The 17288-nt window shown below is 39.9% G+C and overlaps 3 protein-coding genes across 3 annotated transcripts; 1 reads left to right on the forward strand and 2 right to left on the reverse strand.

Moving 5' to 3' along the window:
* Window positions 1-461: 461 nt before the first annotated feature.
* On the forward strand, window positions 462-2564 carry LOC138045917 (uncharacterized). The gene has a single exon (XM_068892553.1). The coding sequence runs from the start codon at window positions 757-759 to the stop codon at window positions 2491-2493; it is 1737 nt and encodes a 578-aa protein (XP_068748654.1). The 5' UTR covers window positions 462-756; the 3' UTR covers window positions 2494-2564.
* A 1194-nt stretch (window positions 2565-3758) lies between these two features.
* On the reverse strand, window positions 3759-9072 carry LOC138046526 (uncharacterized). Its single transcript, XM_068893145.1, has 6 exons — window positions 8877-9072; window positions 8266-8375; window positions 7280-7321; window positions 6839-7180; window positions 5309-5461; window positions 3759-4567 (listed from the first exon to the last, which is right to left on the reverse strand). The coding sequence occupies exons 1-6, from the start codon at window positions 9070-9072 to the stop codon at window positions 4049-4051; spliced, it is 1362 nt and encodes a 453-aa protein (XP_068749246.1). The 3' UTR covers window positions 3759-4048.
* Window positions 9073-14187: 5115 nt separating this feature from the next.
* On the reverse strand, window positions 14188-15290 carry LOC138046527 (uncharacterized). The gene is made up of 2 exons (XM_068893146.1): window positions 14622-15290; window positions 14188-14523 (listed from the first exon to the last, which is right to left on the reverse strand). Exons 1-2 carry the CDS (start codon window positions 15288-15290, stop codon window positions 14188-14190), a joined length of 1005 nt encoding a protein of 334 aa, XP_068749247.1.
* Window positions 15291-17288: the final 1998 nt, after the last annotated feature.

Below are 17288 nucleotides of genomic sequence, written 5' to 3' on the forward strand. Positions count from 1 at the left end.
GGGAAAACGTACACTAACGACTTTCCGGGAAACGGGTTTTTCACACGGCTCCCTCACGGGTTGCTCACGGCTTGAAAAGTCGAGTGAACGAGTGGCACTGCACGACCAAACGGGTTCTCAGAAATCCCACACGAGTGGTCGAAAATTTTACACGGCTTCAAAAAAATTTTGCACGAGTGGGTCAATTTCAGGGGTTAACGCAAACGGCTCTTAAAAATTATAGTCGTTTGGACAAAACCTGACCTTAAAAACGAAAAGCGCAAAACTGTGCTAAGAAGAAGCGAGACACCACAACGAGTAACAAATCAAACGGGCATCTTGGCATCACGGCTACGAACAACAATGAGATTGAGAAAATTTAATTCCCTTTCAATGTCAATATGTGCATGCCTACATAATTTCGCGAGTTTAGAAGCTCGTAAAGGTCAGCAGTCAAGTGCTAACTCATAAGCGATCAAAATTGGCAACCAAAACAGCCGCGAACCAGGAAAGGTTAAGCATTGAAATTCCAAAGAATGTTTTTTAAAAAAAACCTATCCAACGGATTAACGGTGAGAAATATTTATTTTTCATTTGCGAAAAAGATTACAGTTTTTTCATCACCCTGGAGAGATCGCTTGGGAAAAACGCGAACATCAAAATCTTATATTTGCATCATTAACGCATGAGTTCCCACATTCCTTGCGAAATTTGCATAGCACAAAAGAAAAAAATCATGTGACACGTAACGCAACAATCAGTTCAACTCATGTTATCATGGCGGAATGCGATCAAGACGTGCTCGGAAATGAGGAAATAATCGCCAATGTAAAAAGGTTTTTACGAGATGGATGCGGGTGCTCTCGTGGTGTGAAAGGTGGTCCGTGTTGCCAGCAGTTTTCGGAGGAAGTCGTGTTGTCAAATCTAAACAATTGCCTGGAACTGACACATGCAGAACTCGACCTTGTGATTCTCGCTAATATCCAAGCTGTTACGAAAATTGAAGTCATTGGCGAAAAAAGGAAAGAAAGATCGCGATGCAGCTTTCTGTATCAAAACCTTCCGATCTGCAAGGATATGTTTTTACATCTCTATGGTTTAAGCTATTCGCGGTTCCGCAGATTAAAAGAGCACTACGAGCAAAACGGACTTTCCCAAAGAATCCACGGAAACAGCAAGCGCTTACCTCACAACACGCTACAACAAGCCATAAACGAAGATGTAAAGAACTTTTTAACAAATTATGTTGAGGAAAATGCTGTCCTCCTACCTGGAAGAATACCAGGATTTAAAAAGGATGACATTCGCCTGCTGTCATCGTCCGACACAAAAATGAATGTGTGGCGCATGTTTAAAAGAACCTGCGAAGAATCGGGAAAACACGCTGTCTGTTACACAACATTTGTAAAGCTATGGGAGCAGTTTCATCCCGACGTTGTCGTTGCGAAACCAATGACTGACCTGTGCCTGACGTGTCAACAGAATACATCAAAGCTTTTGCGATCTGCGAACCTTCCAGACCGGGAAAAGTCGGAGTGTGTTATTGCTCAACAAGAACATTTAACATCTGTTAAAACAGAGAGAGACTTTTACAACAAGATTTGTTTGGAGTCACAGAGCAACTTTAAGAGATTTGAAGAGACAATTAAGTTGGATGAAAGAAATGAACCGTGCTCAATCGATACAACTATTCACTATTCATTTGACTTTGCACAACAAATTCATATTCCGAGCAACCCCATGCAGCCAGGGCCGATTTATTTCAAAACGCCACGCAAATGTGGAATCTTTGGCGTCATGTGCGAAGCAATCCCGCGACAAGTCAACTATCTTATTGACGAAGCAAGTGACGTAGGTAAAGGGGCAAACACGACAGTAAGCTTTGTCCATCATTACTTTCATGACCATGGACTCGGCGAAACCAGCGTTCATCTTCATGCTGATAACTGCACTGGACAAAATAAAAACAACTGTTTCCTTTGGTACCTCTCGTGGAGAGTAATACATCAGCTTCATCACTCGATCAGTTATTCATTTTTAATTGCCGGTCACACGAAGTTCGGTCCCGATCGCTGTTTCGGACTCATCAAGAAATCGTATAAGGTAAATTATGTATCGTCTCTCTACGAATTTGCTCAGATGGTCGAAACGTCCAGCTCTACTGGAGTTAACAAGGCCCAGCTCGTTGGCACTCACGATGGCAGGGTAATTGTGCCCGTCTACAACTGGTCTGCATTCCTTGAACAGTACTTTGTTAAAGTTCCAAACATCAAAAGGTACCATCATTTTAGAATTACAAAAGACAAACCTGGTAAACTTTTTTTTAAAGAGTACCACTCCTCAACAGAGCAATCTATCCAACTGCTGAGGAACCCTGCCATGCTACCGCCTGCAGTGCCTCCAGTGACGGTCAGACCCCAAGGATTGTCTCAAGAGCGTAAGCAGTATTTGTACCGCGAAATCCGCCAGTTTTGCAAACCAGGAACAGAGGAGCTCGTCGCTCCAGCACCATAGGAAATAATAACATGTCTGTACAGCCCAAGTGTGTAATTTTTAGGTATTAAGCTGAACTCTTGTTTCTTGCAGCGTGCCAAACATATTATAAATCCAAAACAGGTTCAGGTTTATTTTTTGAAAGTTCACTTATTTTTTACAATGATTGATAAAACTACACGCGTCTAGCGACATGTATACTAATTAAGGTGTGTAGTGTGACTTAGAGCATGACATTGAAATAAAAAGAACCTTAACAATTCATTTTGTGATTACGTAACACTCTGTAAGGAAAAGTTTCACAATTACGTAAATAAATAATTAGATGACTCAATGAATGAAACAAAATTACAGGGTACGATAATGATTCTTGACAACAGCTCATCTCTGAGCACAGCAAGCAAAAAATTTGCGAATTCGTTTGGTTTTTTTTAACTTTTTCTTGCAAGCGCGCTCCATTCAGAATGGAGAGAGTTCCATATTCTCGTTCTAGAGTTTACGAAAGACTTCCGCTGAACGTTCACTCGTGGTTCCTTGGAGCAGTAGTTATCCAAGAAATATCGCTCGTAAATTGGAACGTCTTTTCGCGCTAGTTTCAGGGTCGTTTCGCTAAAACAGACACCAGAAATTTGGCGCATTTTTGAGCGCTTACCGATAACCAGTTAAATCCAAGTCGTGATGATAGAAGCAAGCGCTGCACCACGTGCTAAATTCACTTTTTTTTCGTGCCAAAATAGTAACCGTACTCAAATCGATGCGGTTTCGCTGTTTACACGACAGATGAAACCCCATTGTTTTGAAAACGCTCCACTTTTGGCAGCGGTTTCAAATCGACACGTGTAAACACTGCCTAATAACCAGTGGAAACGTAAGTGCAGGAAGCCTCGCCGCCGTGAGCTAGACATTAAAATTTTTAACAATATCAGCGAAGATGAACGCTGAGCTTCCGGTTAGTTGGGTTTCGGTTACGTTCCCGTTGAAAAAGTTTTGATTTTGTTCCTAAACTTGAAATGCATTCGATTTATAATGAGGCTTGGAAGTTTAATTTAAAATTAGTAAATTAAAAACGTATATCCAACTGCAGTCGCTTTGACAATGTTATTTTAATTTTTACTTTCAGCAAGCACTGGCAAATCACGGCCGTGAAAAACATCATTATTGATTTCAAGGACATTTGATGCAAAACTTTCAATTCAACGGCGTAAGAGTAAGAGTTCATTGCGCATTTTGTTCTTACATGATAACAGCGCAACATTAGGGACTCGCGATCGGTGATCGTGGTGATTTAGAGTTGTGTTTGCTTCAGCCGCTTTACAGCTTGCTTTGTTTTCAATGAAGTCAGTAATTAGAGTCGCACATTTTACAACAAGTCGAAAGTGTTATTGGCCGTTTTTATACTAGAGACGCATATTTCGTCTGTTTCTATTCAGGCGAAATTGACGATTGGAACAATTAAGAACTTTTAATAATTAGATTAAAAATTGTTTTTAACTTTTATGACGCACATTTTCTATTTGGTTGATACATTTCTTTTATTATAAGAAACTACAGTCAAAACAGCAAAAGGAAAAATCCATTACAACGAACGAACGGGTGACTCTTTGGTTGCGCACTTTCGAATGGAACGACACTTAGTATTAATTTTACTTTTTATAGACCTCCAGATTTTTTCTCTGTCCTCATTCGCATTTGCGGGAAATCTACTAAAAACCAATGCTTTGAGAGAGTTTAGCTTCGTGGCATCGAGGCACTTCTTGCCATAGGTACCATCTGTATTGCTTGATGCAAGTTCCTCCTTCGCAAAGATGGACTGCAACAGTTTCAGAGCACACAAGTGCCGCTCGTTTTCCTTTCCAAGTGTCTCCTGTACTACTTTGACTTTAGAGGGCGTCACGCACGTTACAACAAGTTCCTCGCCAATCACTGTCTGCTCAGCTTGTTCAACTTGACTAGAAACAGTTTGTTGGACTTCGGCGCCAACACTCACAAGGCCTAAGGTGTCTAAATTAATTGTGCTTAGGTCGTCACAGTCTTCTGATGGTTGGGCAACATTAAGCAGTGGAGTGATCTCCTCTTCGAATTCTGTACTGTTTATCTGATATCAAGGAAAAAGATAATATTAGCAGTTCACCAAGAATAGCATAAGTAAGGTAAGTCGAGGTCATCTATGTTTAACCACGGTAAAATTCAATCAGGTACAAAAAGTTCGGAAACATAAAATCCAAAATGTCACTGTTTATAATCTAAAATGCATTATTTACAATTCTAATTACAATGGTATGATTGCTAACCATATTGAACCCCTTTTCCACGGATGCAGTGCGTTATTGGTCATTAATAGTACTTATTTAAGAGGTGCTTTGAATTGAGTCAGAGATTCTGCTTGCCTTAATTTTTCAGGAAGGCTACTCCAGAGAACACTAGCACCACTGCAACGAAAACTATCACAAATATAATTTGTGCGTGGCTGTGAAATAGCGAGTTTTAAAAGTAGAATCTGATCCACTTATAAATTTTGAACTTAAGGACTCAAGGGCAAGGCGTTTAAAATATTTTGAAGACCATTAAGGCTTTCTGAAAGTCACCTTATTACTAAGATATTTCCAATTTAGACTTCTGAACAGTTGTGGTGAATCAGTGCATCAGCTTCATAGTTTGAGAAAGTTATGGCCCGCGCTGTCGAAACGCGGTTGAATTGAAGGTTTGTAAATGAGTTAATATGCAATGTTGCTGGGAGAACAAATTGCCTGACACGTTTGATGGCTGACATGTTCGGTCTTAAAGCAATTAACCCTTCTAAATCAATCCTTAAAATTTCGAGTAAAAGTCTTCTTACCATGGAATATTGATTTAGAGGTCGCTCCTCCAACGACTCGAGGCGAACATCCAACTTGAATATTGCGTTACCCACATTTCTCTCAACATCTTGCATCGTGGTCAAAAGTTTACTTTCTGTTTGAATTATTGCACTGTCCAATTTCCCCAACATCTGAAAGAAATACAACGCAATGCTTAGTTTTATAATTAGCATGGCTCAATACAAAGGAATAACACTACTTTCGTGCGATTTAGAAACTACCGAACTCTGCAAGTTTCTGTATTTCTTTAATCATAATTCAATTCGAACGTGAGCACTCGCTCATGGATAAAGGTTTCATGGTTGTCTTGTCGAGAGCAGTGCGATTATGGCTAAATCGTAGAATAGTATACACCGATTTAGGGGTACTATTATCCGATTTAAGTTTTTGATGTTTTACGAATATACCATCCTATTCTTCCTATTGTACGATTGTACTTTCAGATTTTTCAGAAATCTGTGTCCGATTCTCCGATTCTTCCGATTCTACGATTTTAACTTGAAGATGATTTTACCTGAAGAGTTTACGTTAAAAAGATGTTTCAGAAAGCAGAATTCACTCTCCGATTCTTCGATTCTTCCGATTCTACGACTGTACCTTAAGATTCTCCAGAATTTACTCTCCGATTCTCCAGAATTCACTCTCCGATTCTTCCGGTTCTACGATTTGACCTTAAGATGCTTCAGAAATGACTGTCCGATATTAGTGTTGCTGTGGTCTTTTACACCAAGCAGTAATCGAGCATTCCTGTGTTCGATCGGGTGCATTTCTTTAAGATCGCGGAGTAGTACTCGAGTAGGATAAAGTTTGTTGGTTATGCCATTGTAAAATAAAGATGAAAATGTTGAAGTTTACTTTGACATATTGTTGCTTTGTGGCGCTACGCTTATAGAACGAAGAATATATAACATTGTGTTTGGCGTGTTCATGTGGCGTGACGCTAACTGAACGAAGAATATACATTGTGTTTGTCTCGTTTGTGGTATCGTCAGGGAATAAAAATTGGTAAAATAGGAGAATCGGAAAAATGTAGAATCGCAGAATAAAAATTGGTAAAATAGGAGAATCTGAAAAATCGTAGAATCAGAGAATGAAAATTGGTTAAATAGGAGAATCGGAAAAATCTTAGAATCGGACAATAGGAGAATCGGAAAAATCGTAGAATCAGAGAATGAAAATTGGTAAAATAGGAGAGTCGGAAAAATCTTAGAATCGGACAATAGGAGAATCGGAAAAATCGTAGAATCAGAGAATGAAAATTGGTAAAATAGGAGAGTCGGAAAAATCTTAGAATCGGACAATAAAAATTGGTAAAATAGGAGAATCGGAAGAATCGCAGAATCTGAACAAGGGGAGAATCTGAAGAATCGGAAGAATCGTACGTCAAAAGTCATATTTTAAGAACGATTTGCTCAAGGAAATTTGGTTCATTTTAAAGAAGTCGATCGCTTTGGTAAATTTAATTTCTAAATTTACTTTACTCCACCTTGACTACTAATTAACTTTACCTTGTCAAAATTCTCCTGCATTTTCATTTGGTTCGCGATGATTTTTCGGCTGAATTCCTCCATGGCATCCAACCGGTTCATTAAGTGACGACATTCCTCTGTCTTTGCTGCAAGCAGATCCTGAAGTGTGGCAACTCGGTCGTCTTTTAAAGGACTTTCGCTGCTGCTTGCTACAACCATGGGCGCTGGTATAGGTGCCGCAACTTTGACCTTCTTGGACTTACGAACTTCTTTCCATTCAATCTCTCGCTTCCTCTGACCTGCCAAAAACTGTTCGTACGGGTCGTCACTCCCTGGAATGCCATTTTCGGTATTATCTCTTTGTATGTCGACGGAAGCACTCTGCATGAAAGAAAATCAAAGGTTAAAACCAAACAAGATAAAAATATGAAGTGGTCCTGAACTGAATCACAAATTTAAAAAATCAGCCCAATGCCGTACGGTTTTAGGAACATTGCTGATTGAACACAATAGCAGGCTAAACTATAGAATACAGAGCCACTTATGGTTACATAAGGGCTTGTCACGAGTCAAATTGAAGATAACGTGACGCGGTAGCCTAAGCGCTCATTTCAGTGATTAGCCCTAAGCACTCTTAAAATTTTAACTTTCAGTTTACGGTTTGGTTAACCACACTTTTTACGAGAGCATCCAGGTCCAGTTCCTGAAAGGTGTAATAACTCTATTCCAGGGATAAATGTGCCTTATTCCGGCATATTTATCCCTGGAATAGAGTTATAACACCTTTCAGGAACCGGCCCCTGAAGAATATAGGGCTCGTTTACTGATTATGCCTAAGCGCTTGTTTCAGTGATCAGGCCTAAGCGAGAACGAATGTTTTATGAGTCAAATGAGTCAATGAGTCACAATGGACGCACAGTCAATATAGCAATAATTTGATGATTAAGCCTAAGCCTTCGTTTCAGTGATTAGGCCTAAGCACTCTCTGAAATTTTAGCTTTCATTTTATGGTTTAATTAACTGCACTAACTCGTTGACTCATTGACTCATGACTCATGGACTCATTGACTCATAAATACTTAACACTCGGCCTAAGCACTCTTTTAATAGTTCACTGTGTAGCGATAAAAAGATACATCTCATACTAGTTCTTTAAAAATCCAGTTTGACTGACGAGCCGCTGAGCCACTCAAAGATACATCTTATAACAGTGCTTTAAACATCCAATTTGACTGACGAGCTGTCGAGCCACTGCGAAATTATGGCTTCAAAAATGGCCCTGTATTCTATAGTTAAATGGCAAACCAAGCACAATAAGCAGCCACAGCGCATTACGTAACTGGCGCTCCTAAGGCCTTAGGTTTTTAAATTTTTGGACACGGGATATTCTATGCCACAATGGGCGAAACGTCATTCTCATCGTTCCCTATAAAGATTGTAGAGTGAAAACAAAGAACTTAGGTTACCTTCTTTTGTCGACATCTTTGAGGTGGCTCTTCAGAATCTTGACTGATTTCAACGAGAACATTTTTTCTGGACCAGTCCAAGTCTTTTTCCAAGAGAACTTTGTCATCATCTGTAAATAAAGTAAACCGTTATTTCCTTAGCAAATCACGGCCGCTTAGCTGCAGTGCTTTTAGAAAGTAACAGGATTTGTGTACTGTCCTGTTTGCGTTTTCGAATTCGTAAATTCTCAATCAAACCCAAATAATAACTGATCGTGCTTCCTTGGCTTCCTCTGAGGGACTGCCGGACAAGATTTTGACCCGCATTAAAAAATAAAATGCAAAACCGTGGAAGGAAGAAGCCAAGAAAATGAAATTTTATAAAAGACTCATACACAAATAACTCCTCCAGTCTAAAGTCTGTTTGGTGCATAAAAAAAAGTCTCATAATACCGAGAGAGCTTCTAGCGATCCGTCAAATATTGACCACCGACAACTCTCAACTTTCCCAACAAACGGGAGTATTTATTAGGTTACATAATAAAACAAAGTAGGATGTTCCAGCATCTCACTCTATTTCCTTTAATCTCACGCTATTTTTGACTCACAAAGTAGGAAAATTGGAAACTTACCACTTAGAGCAAGGATCTCCGCTTTAACTCTCTTTCCTTCCCAATTGACATGGACAGTAAGTCCTTCCCTGTAGTCAATATCTTTCTCCACAATGAAACGCGTGGGCGCGATGCCAGTTTTTTTTTCATCAGGGAAGACAAATAACGCCTTCGAGGCTGGTTTGCTTGTTTGCTTGCATAGTTTTCGGAGAGACATTCTTCGGCTGTATCAACTGAATCACGGTTCGATCAAGACAAATGTGGGGCACTGAGCTGATTAAGCTAGCACAATGTAATTTAGCTTTTATGTAACGCGTGCTCCTTAAATTGCGAAGCTGAAGGAATGTGCATTTAAAATGCCACAGTTTCATTGGATAAGTGAGATTTTTAATTTTACGCTCAACTTGTTTAAGCGGTAAGTAACTTCTAAGGTCACAAAGTTCCATATCATTACGTTGGGTAAACAATAAGATTGTTTTAATGATACACCTGCGGGGCACTTGACAAAATGTGAGAATTTCTCAACTACAATGGAGTATTGTTTCAAGTCAGTGAGGCCATTGATCCGAAAAAGCAGTTTTGCTCGCCCTAATACCAACCCTGACAGGTTTAACAAAAAAAAAAATTGAGATGCACATCAATGGAAAATCGACTTTACCTGTGTGCGGGCCTCTTCATACGAGACCGGTTTCCGAGATCTCGCCTCAACTTCTAAGTCCTTTGTAAACATTTCGATCACGGTGTTCAAATGAGAGGGTGGGCTGGCTCGGTTGCCGAGATCTGGGTTTTTCAAACCGGGATATCAGTGAGCGGGCTGGAAATTTTGCCATATAAACACTTCAGCCTCGTTACCGGGCTGAAAATAACACAACGCATTTTCGTGATAGACAGGACATTATACCGAGTTTTTACTTCTACTTTTCTTCGACAATGAAGCTTGGGATAGTTTCATTTGATAGTTAATGTAAAGTCAAAATGTATTTGAGGTTGCTTAATCAACAAAAATCAAGAAATTGTCGCCGGCCTTGTTCGTATGATTTCATGCCTGAATGATCACGTCACCACTAACTTTTTGTCTTTTTTAAAATTTTCATCTCGGAAAGCGGGCTGAAAGTTGCGATATGAACAGAAAACAATTTCATCTCGGTATAAACCGAGCCAACCCAGTCAACCGGGATCATGTAAAGAGCCTCTGAGTCAGCGAATCTACTTTAGTGCCGGTAAAATAGCCTGTGTACATCCACTAATGAAAGGCTACAGATCGACAAATAATTATTTGAAGATCATGTATCCAAGGAAGCGAAAGAGAGCGGTGAGAGAGCTTTGTAGTTACGCACTACAAACCAAACCAAGCGACCACAAACAACTTGAACAACTAGCATCAGGCATGTTTCTTTTAACCCTAAGCGATCGCGACGACGGTTATAGCTAAAAACCTTTTTGAAGCGCAACAAAATAAATAAATGTAGATAACAAGCATAAGATTCGATGCGAAATCAATCCATTGATCGATGAGTGATCAAGCAAGAAACACCGTATGACGCATAATTATCTCGAGTCCTTTGAAAGAATGATTCGTTTTTGGTTTTACGGTGTTGTTTGAACGAGTAGACGCTTCTGCAAACGAGTGGTATGTGATATTTATCACACGGTTGCCAACCTGGTTCAAACGAGTGGACTTTTCTAGCGAACGAGTGGGCAGTTTTTTTTACACGGCTGACCAGGTCGGTCGCACGAGTGAGCCAAGCCGCGAGAACGGCTTAAAATTAAAACTGCACGGGTGTAACACGGCTTCCACACGGAATTCCGGTCATACACGGAAAGTTGTTAGTGTACGTTTTCGCGTTGAGAGGTCACATATCTTTCGTGCCTTGCACGGTCTTTTAGAAGTCGAAGATGCACATGAGGAGCTTGTTTACCCCAAGAGAGAACTGAATAATTTTAGGTGCCTCATGTCGAGGATGCCTTGACTCAAAGTGGTTTTCGAGGGCCCTCGTAATTAACAACATATCCTCAAAGCAATTTCTTAGTTCTTGCTCCGTGTCTGTTTTTGGGTTGAACTTTGGTGTGTAGGCTTTGAGCCGGAACCGCATAGCAGTCACTTTTACAAAAAAGTGATAACACTTACATAGCTTTGCCTTGTGAACTATTTAAGACAAATTCGTCAATTTTGGCTATCTTATGTATTTGAATGTACTGGAAATTTAGTGCATGGGCCAATTTGGAAGGTGATTTTTTACGATTTGTTGAGTTTGCTGTTGAGTGTGCAGACGTATAACTTGTGTGAGTTTCATTCTTCCATGCGTCTCCTCAGCAGTTTTAATTTATTGCGAGCGGTGTCGTGTAGCATTACGCGGGCCGTTTGGGTTTTTCTTACATGTTTCTGATTAATATCATTCCAGTTGAATATCCGCTGTTTGCAAATTTTCTAAAATGTTGTAAGTAGTTCAATTGTCGCAGTTTCTGCATTTGTGTTTTTTGTATCTTATCGTTTTATGTTGAAAACCAACTTCACAAAGAACTGTGAGTTTTTCTGGCTGTTTGCGTTAGCTATTATCACAATCTAGCAAAATTGAAAATAGAGCCTTTACTCATTTCTTCGATCAAATATGCCATGGATTGTTCAGGGGTTTAGTCAGCGCTAAGAAGACGTTTACGCTGTGTTTCTCCACCAAACGTGACAATATCTAGGTTTCGATGACATAAGAGAATTCCAAGAATCTGATTTTTCACACTTCTCTGGGTCACGGAGGTAAAAGTTGATGACAATTTACCTCAACAAAAAGTGCGGTCTCCTGCTGATGTTTTGCTGTAGAATAGCAAAACATCGGCAGGGGTCCACGATTTCAGAATCGCATGAAGCTCGTCGTGGACCCGCTGGAATTTTCCAAACGGAATTGGGGCTATAGATGGCAACCGAATTGTTATCCAGAAACCTTTTAATTCAGGCTCCCATCACTTTGACTATAAAAGCAATAACAGCATCACCATGCTTGCCATTTTGGCCCCAATTATGTCTCTGGGTGGATGTAGAGACCAATGGTAGAGCCCGTGATGGGGGGATCTGGCAAAGGAGCCGAGAAAAGGAATCTGCTGTGCCTAGGAAGAGAAAAAAACCGATTCCCTACGTTCTAAACAGGGATGATGTGTTTCCTCTTACAAAGTATGTTATGAAGCCATATCCACTTTCACAATTGACAAGTGAACAGAGAGTATTTAACTACCGACTATCTCGCATGAGGCGAATTTCGGAGAATGGGTTTGGCATTATTGCAAATGTGTGGAGAGTGTTCAGAAATCCTATCCTCCTACAGCCAGAAAAAGTTATCAAGTTAACTTCAGCTGCACTAGTCCTCCACAATTTCTTGAGGTAAAGTACATACATAAGGAGCACTTTTTGATATAAACACAATTTTTGTAAAACTTGTTTGAGGGGGAGCATTGAGATGACAGAAATTGGCAATCGCCTAATTTTTTTGGAATGTCATTGGGAGAAAAACCCTGCAATTTTTGAATTGATTATTCCTTTGATACTGACATTAATATTCCTATTGATCTTGCCCTACCTCTAGGGAAATTTTTATGAAGAACTTGGCCTTAATCTTCTAAACAAATCACACACCATTTTACATTGATATTGTTACGCAAAATTCTTTTCATGCCAGAATTGCCCTCTATGTTATCAGATTCAGAAGATCATGAAACAGGAAAAATCATTCCAGGCTCGTGGCTAAGTGATCCACCAACTACCCCCTTGTGTGATTTTTCTCCCACTTGCAGCAATTACTTTTCGAATGAAGCAAAGGGCATTCGTGAGGAATATAAAGAGTTCTTTAATAATGAGGGTGCTGTGTCATGGCAATGGAGAATGTGTGGTACAGACTGAGAGACAGCTCAGAGGTATTAGGGAGTGTTTGTAAAAGTTGTTTGGGGGCGGGGAGGGGCCGGGGCTGATGAGAATTTATCTATTAACCAAAAAATTTGGAGGACCCCTACATTAAACATTTTCAGGGACCGCCTTTTAGTATCCCTAAAATTTGAGACACCCCCAACCTACCTCGTGGCCAGAAACCAATACATCATGCAGAAGTCAGAAGAACGAGCGAAACAAATTAAGGGTGAAACAGAAAAACGCCTACAAACAGCGTAACGATCTGCTAAGAAACACAGAAGAAAGGCAAGGAACACAAAGCCTATCTCACTGATACATGGCACAAGCTAACGGCACTCAAGAACAAAAAGATCCTGGGCCTGGGTCAAACCCTTCAAAGCAGAATCAATCACTTCTACCATCGACAAGCCTATTCGTCGAGACTACCCAAGATTAATTATTTGTGACGTGAAAAACGTTCGCTGGTTAAAAAAGGTTAAAAACATAAGGTTTCGGCTATCAGTCTATAGCCTTTAATGAATGAAAAAAAGTTAGCATGCAGATGGAAATATATACGAAAGGGAGTGCGAAACATTTTTAAAAATAGAATACAAAAAATGCGTCAAAAAAAGCTAAGAGGTAAAACTGAGATGAGGTCTAATTACAATAAAATGGAGCATTGCCTAGGCAACGGTTTTGAGTTATTATCCACGTCAACGGTTTTAGCTGTGTGCCAAGATTCTAGTGTTTTTCGGACACGGTAATTGCCCTTGTCAATAATGCAAGCATTATCGAAGTCAATGGAGTAATTATCTAGCCATGCATGATTAGCAACATTTGTGTCGTTTTTCAAGTTTCGTTGATGTTCCTTTTTTTACGGTTTTGGAAGCATCTTCCGGTTTCTCCAATGTAGTTCCAAGAACAGTCTTTACATGGGATTTTATAAACAACATCACATTGCAGATCTGAAGGGGACGGGAATTCTTGTTGAAGAGTTTTGAATGGTTTTTTGACAACATGGATTCCATGGTTAAGAAGTAACCTTGTAAGAGTTTTGGTAAGGCCACTGATGTAAGGGAGGCATGCATAACCCTGATACGTATCTGATGGTTAGCCCCAAAGAAAAACATAGAAACCAGTTCTTGTGGTGGAGGGACTGTAGGTGGGGGTGCCTTCTTGTTGAGGATGGTAGAAATAACAGACGAAGGGTAGCCATTAGCTTCTAATGCGGCCCAAACGTAATTGGTTTCACGAGTTTTTCCTTCATGACTGCTCGGGAGGTTGGATGCCGGGAACAGAAGGGTCGAGGCTGTACTGATTCTGTGTTTTATATCATGGTGAGAAGAGAAATCCAAGTATCGATCTGTGTGTGTTGGCTTCCGATACACATCGATAACGACAACAACATTTCTTCTGGAAACCAAGGTGTCTAGGAAGGCAATTTGACGATTGTTTTCAAGTTCAATAGTGAAAGAAATTTAGGGTATTGTGAAAGGAAGAGACAGCATCCTTCTTAGTGATCACAAAAGTGTCATCAACATATCGCTCCCAGATCCTTGGTGGGACTGAAGAGGTACTAATAGCTAATTCTTCAATCACTTCCATGCAGAGATTGCCAACAATAGGGCTAACTGGACTGCCCATAGCACAGCCGTGAATCTGCTTGTATATACAGTTATTATAGACAAAATAACTGTTCGAAAGGGTAACTGGGATTGCTGTGAAAAGTGACACAACATCAAATAAAACCATAACCTCATCATCTGAGGTTTCCATATTAGCCATTTCATTGGTGAACTGTGAGGAACAGAATATCGATTAAATTTTTGGATTGGCAATAGAATATCAGAAAGGAACTTGGATGTATTGTAAAGAGCAGAGCATATAGAAGAAACAATCGGTCGAAGAGGGAAGCCCAGTTTGTGATGTTTAATGGAACCACGGATGGCAGGCGGAGAACCATTCGTAGAACGGAGTTTGCGATAAGTCAATTCATCAATCTTATTTCTTCTTTTAAGATCGAAGAGTCTGTTATTCAATTCCTTCTCAATTGTTACGAATGAAGACTTGTAGACTAGATGGTAAGTGTCATGGTCACCAAGCAGAGCTTCCAATTTGGAGTCATACTCCGTTTTATCCATAACAATGAAACAGTTCCCTTTATCGGCTTTTATTATCACACATTCGTGGTCATCTTTTAGGTTCTTTAAGGCTTTCAATTCGGCTTTGGTGATGTTGCTGTGTGGTGGAGGTCGAGCTCTGTGGAGCAAAAAAGCAGTAGTAGTTCGTATGGCATCCTTTAAGTCGTCAGGAAGACGGGCGATGGCAGCTTCAATTTCAGAGACAATATCTTTGACAGGGATGGTTCGTGGGGTTGGAGCAAACTTCGGGCCTTTCTCAAGAAAAGAGCGTTCTGCTGTAGCGAGCGGTTTTTGTGATAAATTAATTACCCAGTTTTTCCTGTTGATGGTAGCAGGGCAGTCATAGTCAGCTTCAGTACTAAGATATGTGAGGTTGTTCTCGTGTCTCACTGCGATGTTGTTACGGACAGATTGGCGCCTCATTTTTAGGAAATGTAGCAGTGTGGATGAGGTGTCTTCGGTGACTAAACCTGATAGTTAATGTTCAGTTTCCTCGAGAGCTCCCTTCAGAGTTTGGATTCGATTGTGGCAAATAGATTCTGACTACACTAACACGAGACATTGAAAGTGAAAGTTTATTGAGGATGCGTCTGTCAGTCATCAGATGTACAATTCATCCTGGCACAGATCTTAGGAAGTTACCTCTGTTGTTTCTAGGAAATAAAAACAGTGCTACGCCAGATACGAAAAACCACTAAAAAATCACCCTTTAGATGTGGCCAAAAAATATGTGGAAACGTATTCCTCATCTAATGCAGCAGCACAAGACCCCGAGGAAAGGGTATGATTAATCAATATACAAAAAATACATTACAAGATAAACTCTCTCAAAGATTACAAAAGAAAAGGAAAATCGAGCGAACTTGACGACTGACGGACCTAGAATGATCTAAATCTCCCGCGCAAAGCCTATATATTCCTAGCACATCCCATAACAACCCGCGAACCTCTCAATCGTGCCGTCGGAATAATAATTTCCAACTAATTTATTCAAACGTCAGAAATTACTCTTCTTGCTCTCATACAATGCTTGCTGGCACGTTCCATAATATGTTTGAAGATAGGTTGGTTTCCAGTTGGCCTAAACCTCAAGGATTTAGGAATCCAATGGTTTTCAATGGCGGTGGTGAGCTTCCAGTTTGTAAGTTGTTTTTTCCATCCTTCGCGCTAGTTTTAGGGCTTCAAGCCCAGCCTCCCAAGCATGACTAAATAATCACTCCATTGACTTCGATAATGCTTGCGTTATTGACAAAGGCAATTACTGCATTCGAAAAACACTAGAATCTTGGCACACAGCTAAAACCGTTGACGTGGATAGTAACTCAAAACCGTTGCCTAGGCAATACCCCATTTTATTGTAATTAGACCTCATCTCAGTTTTATCTCTTAGCTTTTTTTCACACATTTTTTGTATTCTATTTTTAAAAATGTTTCACACTCCCTTTCGTATATATTTCCATTTGCGCACTAACTTTTTTCATTCGTTAAAGGCTATAGACTGATAGCCAAAAGCTTAGGTTTTTATCCTTTTTTAAGCAGGGGAACGTTTTTACTTCAAGATGTATTATCCTGGTTACAGTTCTATTTTTACATGAATTATTTTCTGGATTAAAAAAATACCACACAGTAGTATGAAGGTTCAAATCTAAACTCTCATAGAACAAAAACCATTGCTAAATGAAATCTCATTGGAAGCAACTAAAAGAGGCATCCACTGAAATATGTACTCGAGAGAGCAAAATTATGGCAAAGGAAAAGGAAAACAGACCACGTACAAGGGAGTCATGTAGGCCTGTCAACCTCATTTTACACTCACCAAGAGTCTATCACCCAAGAGTAAGAATTACCGAAATTGGCCTATTCCCTATTAGCATCAGAAAAGTGTCCATTTTTAAACCTAGTTTTGCGGGAAAATTGACCCGAATCAAAGCCTTTGGGGATATAACATTTTGTTCCAGGTATTTCCATATCATTAACCGTGAATGCTAAATTATAATGCAAATGCAATACGCAAAGAATCTTACCCTGCGAGCAGAGACCCTTCCATCTTTAAAGATAAATTGGGAAGAGGAAGAGACAACCGCTTCAAATTTCTTCGTGGAGCCTGCATTAAAAATTCAAATATATTCGGGTGTCAGTCTGGCATGACCAGCAACCACAAAACCACAAAACTGAAACAAACAGTCAAACCATTCTGGCAAAGACATGACAACCAAGCAATCATTCTTTGGAAACTCAAGATAGTTCATACTTCTAAAGTTCCATTTCATTTTCCACTCAAAGAGTTTCTTTATCTCCTCAATGGATAAATTGAAGCGGGATGAAAGGGCTTTTGATGCATCAGCCTTCTTCGATTTATCTTTATAGCTGGATAGACTAATGTTCCACAAACTTGGTATTCTCTCAAAGCTCCTATTAGGT

Source organism: Montipora capricornis, chromosome 4, assembly GCF_036669925.1.
Source record: "Montipora capricornis isolate CH-2021 chromosome 4, ASM3666992v2, whole genome shotgun sequence".
Lineage (NCBI taxonomy): Eukaryota > Metazoa > Cnidaria > Anthozoa > Scleractinia > Acroporidae > Montipora > Montipora capricornis.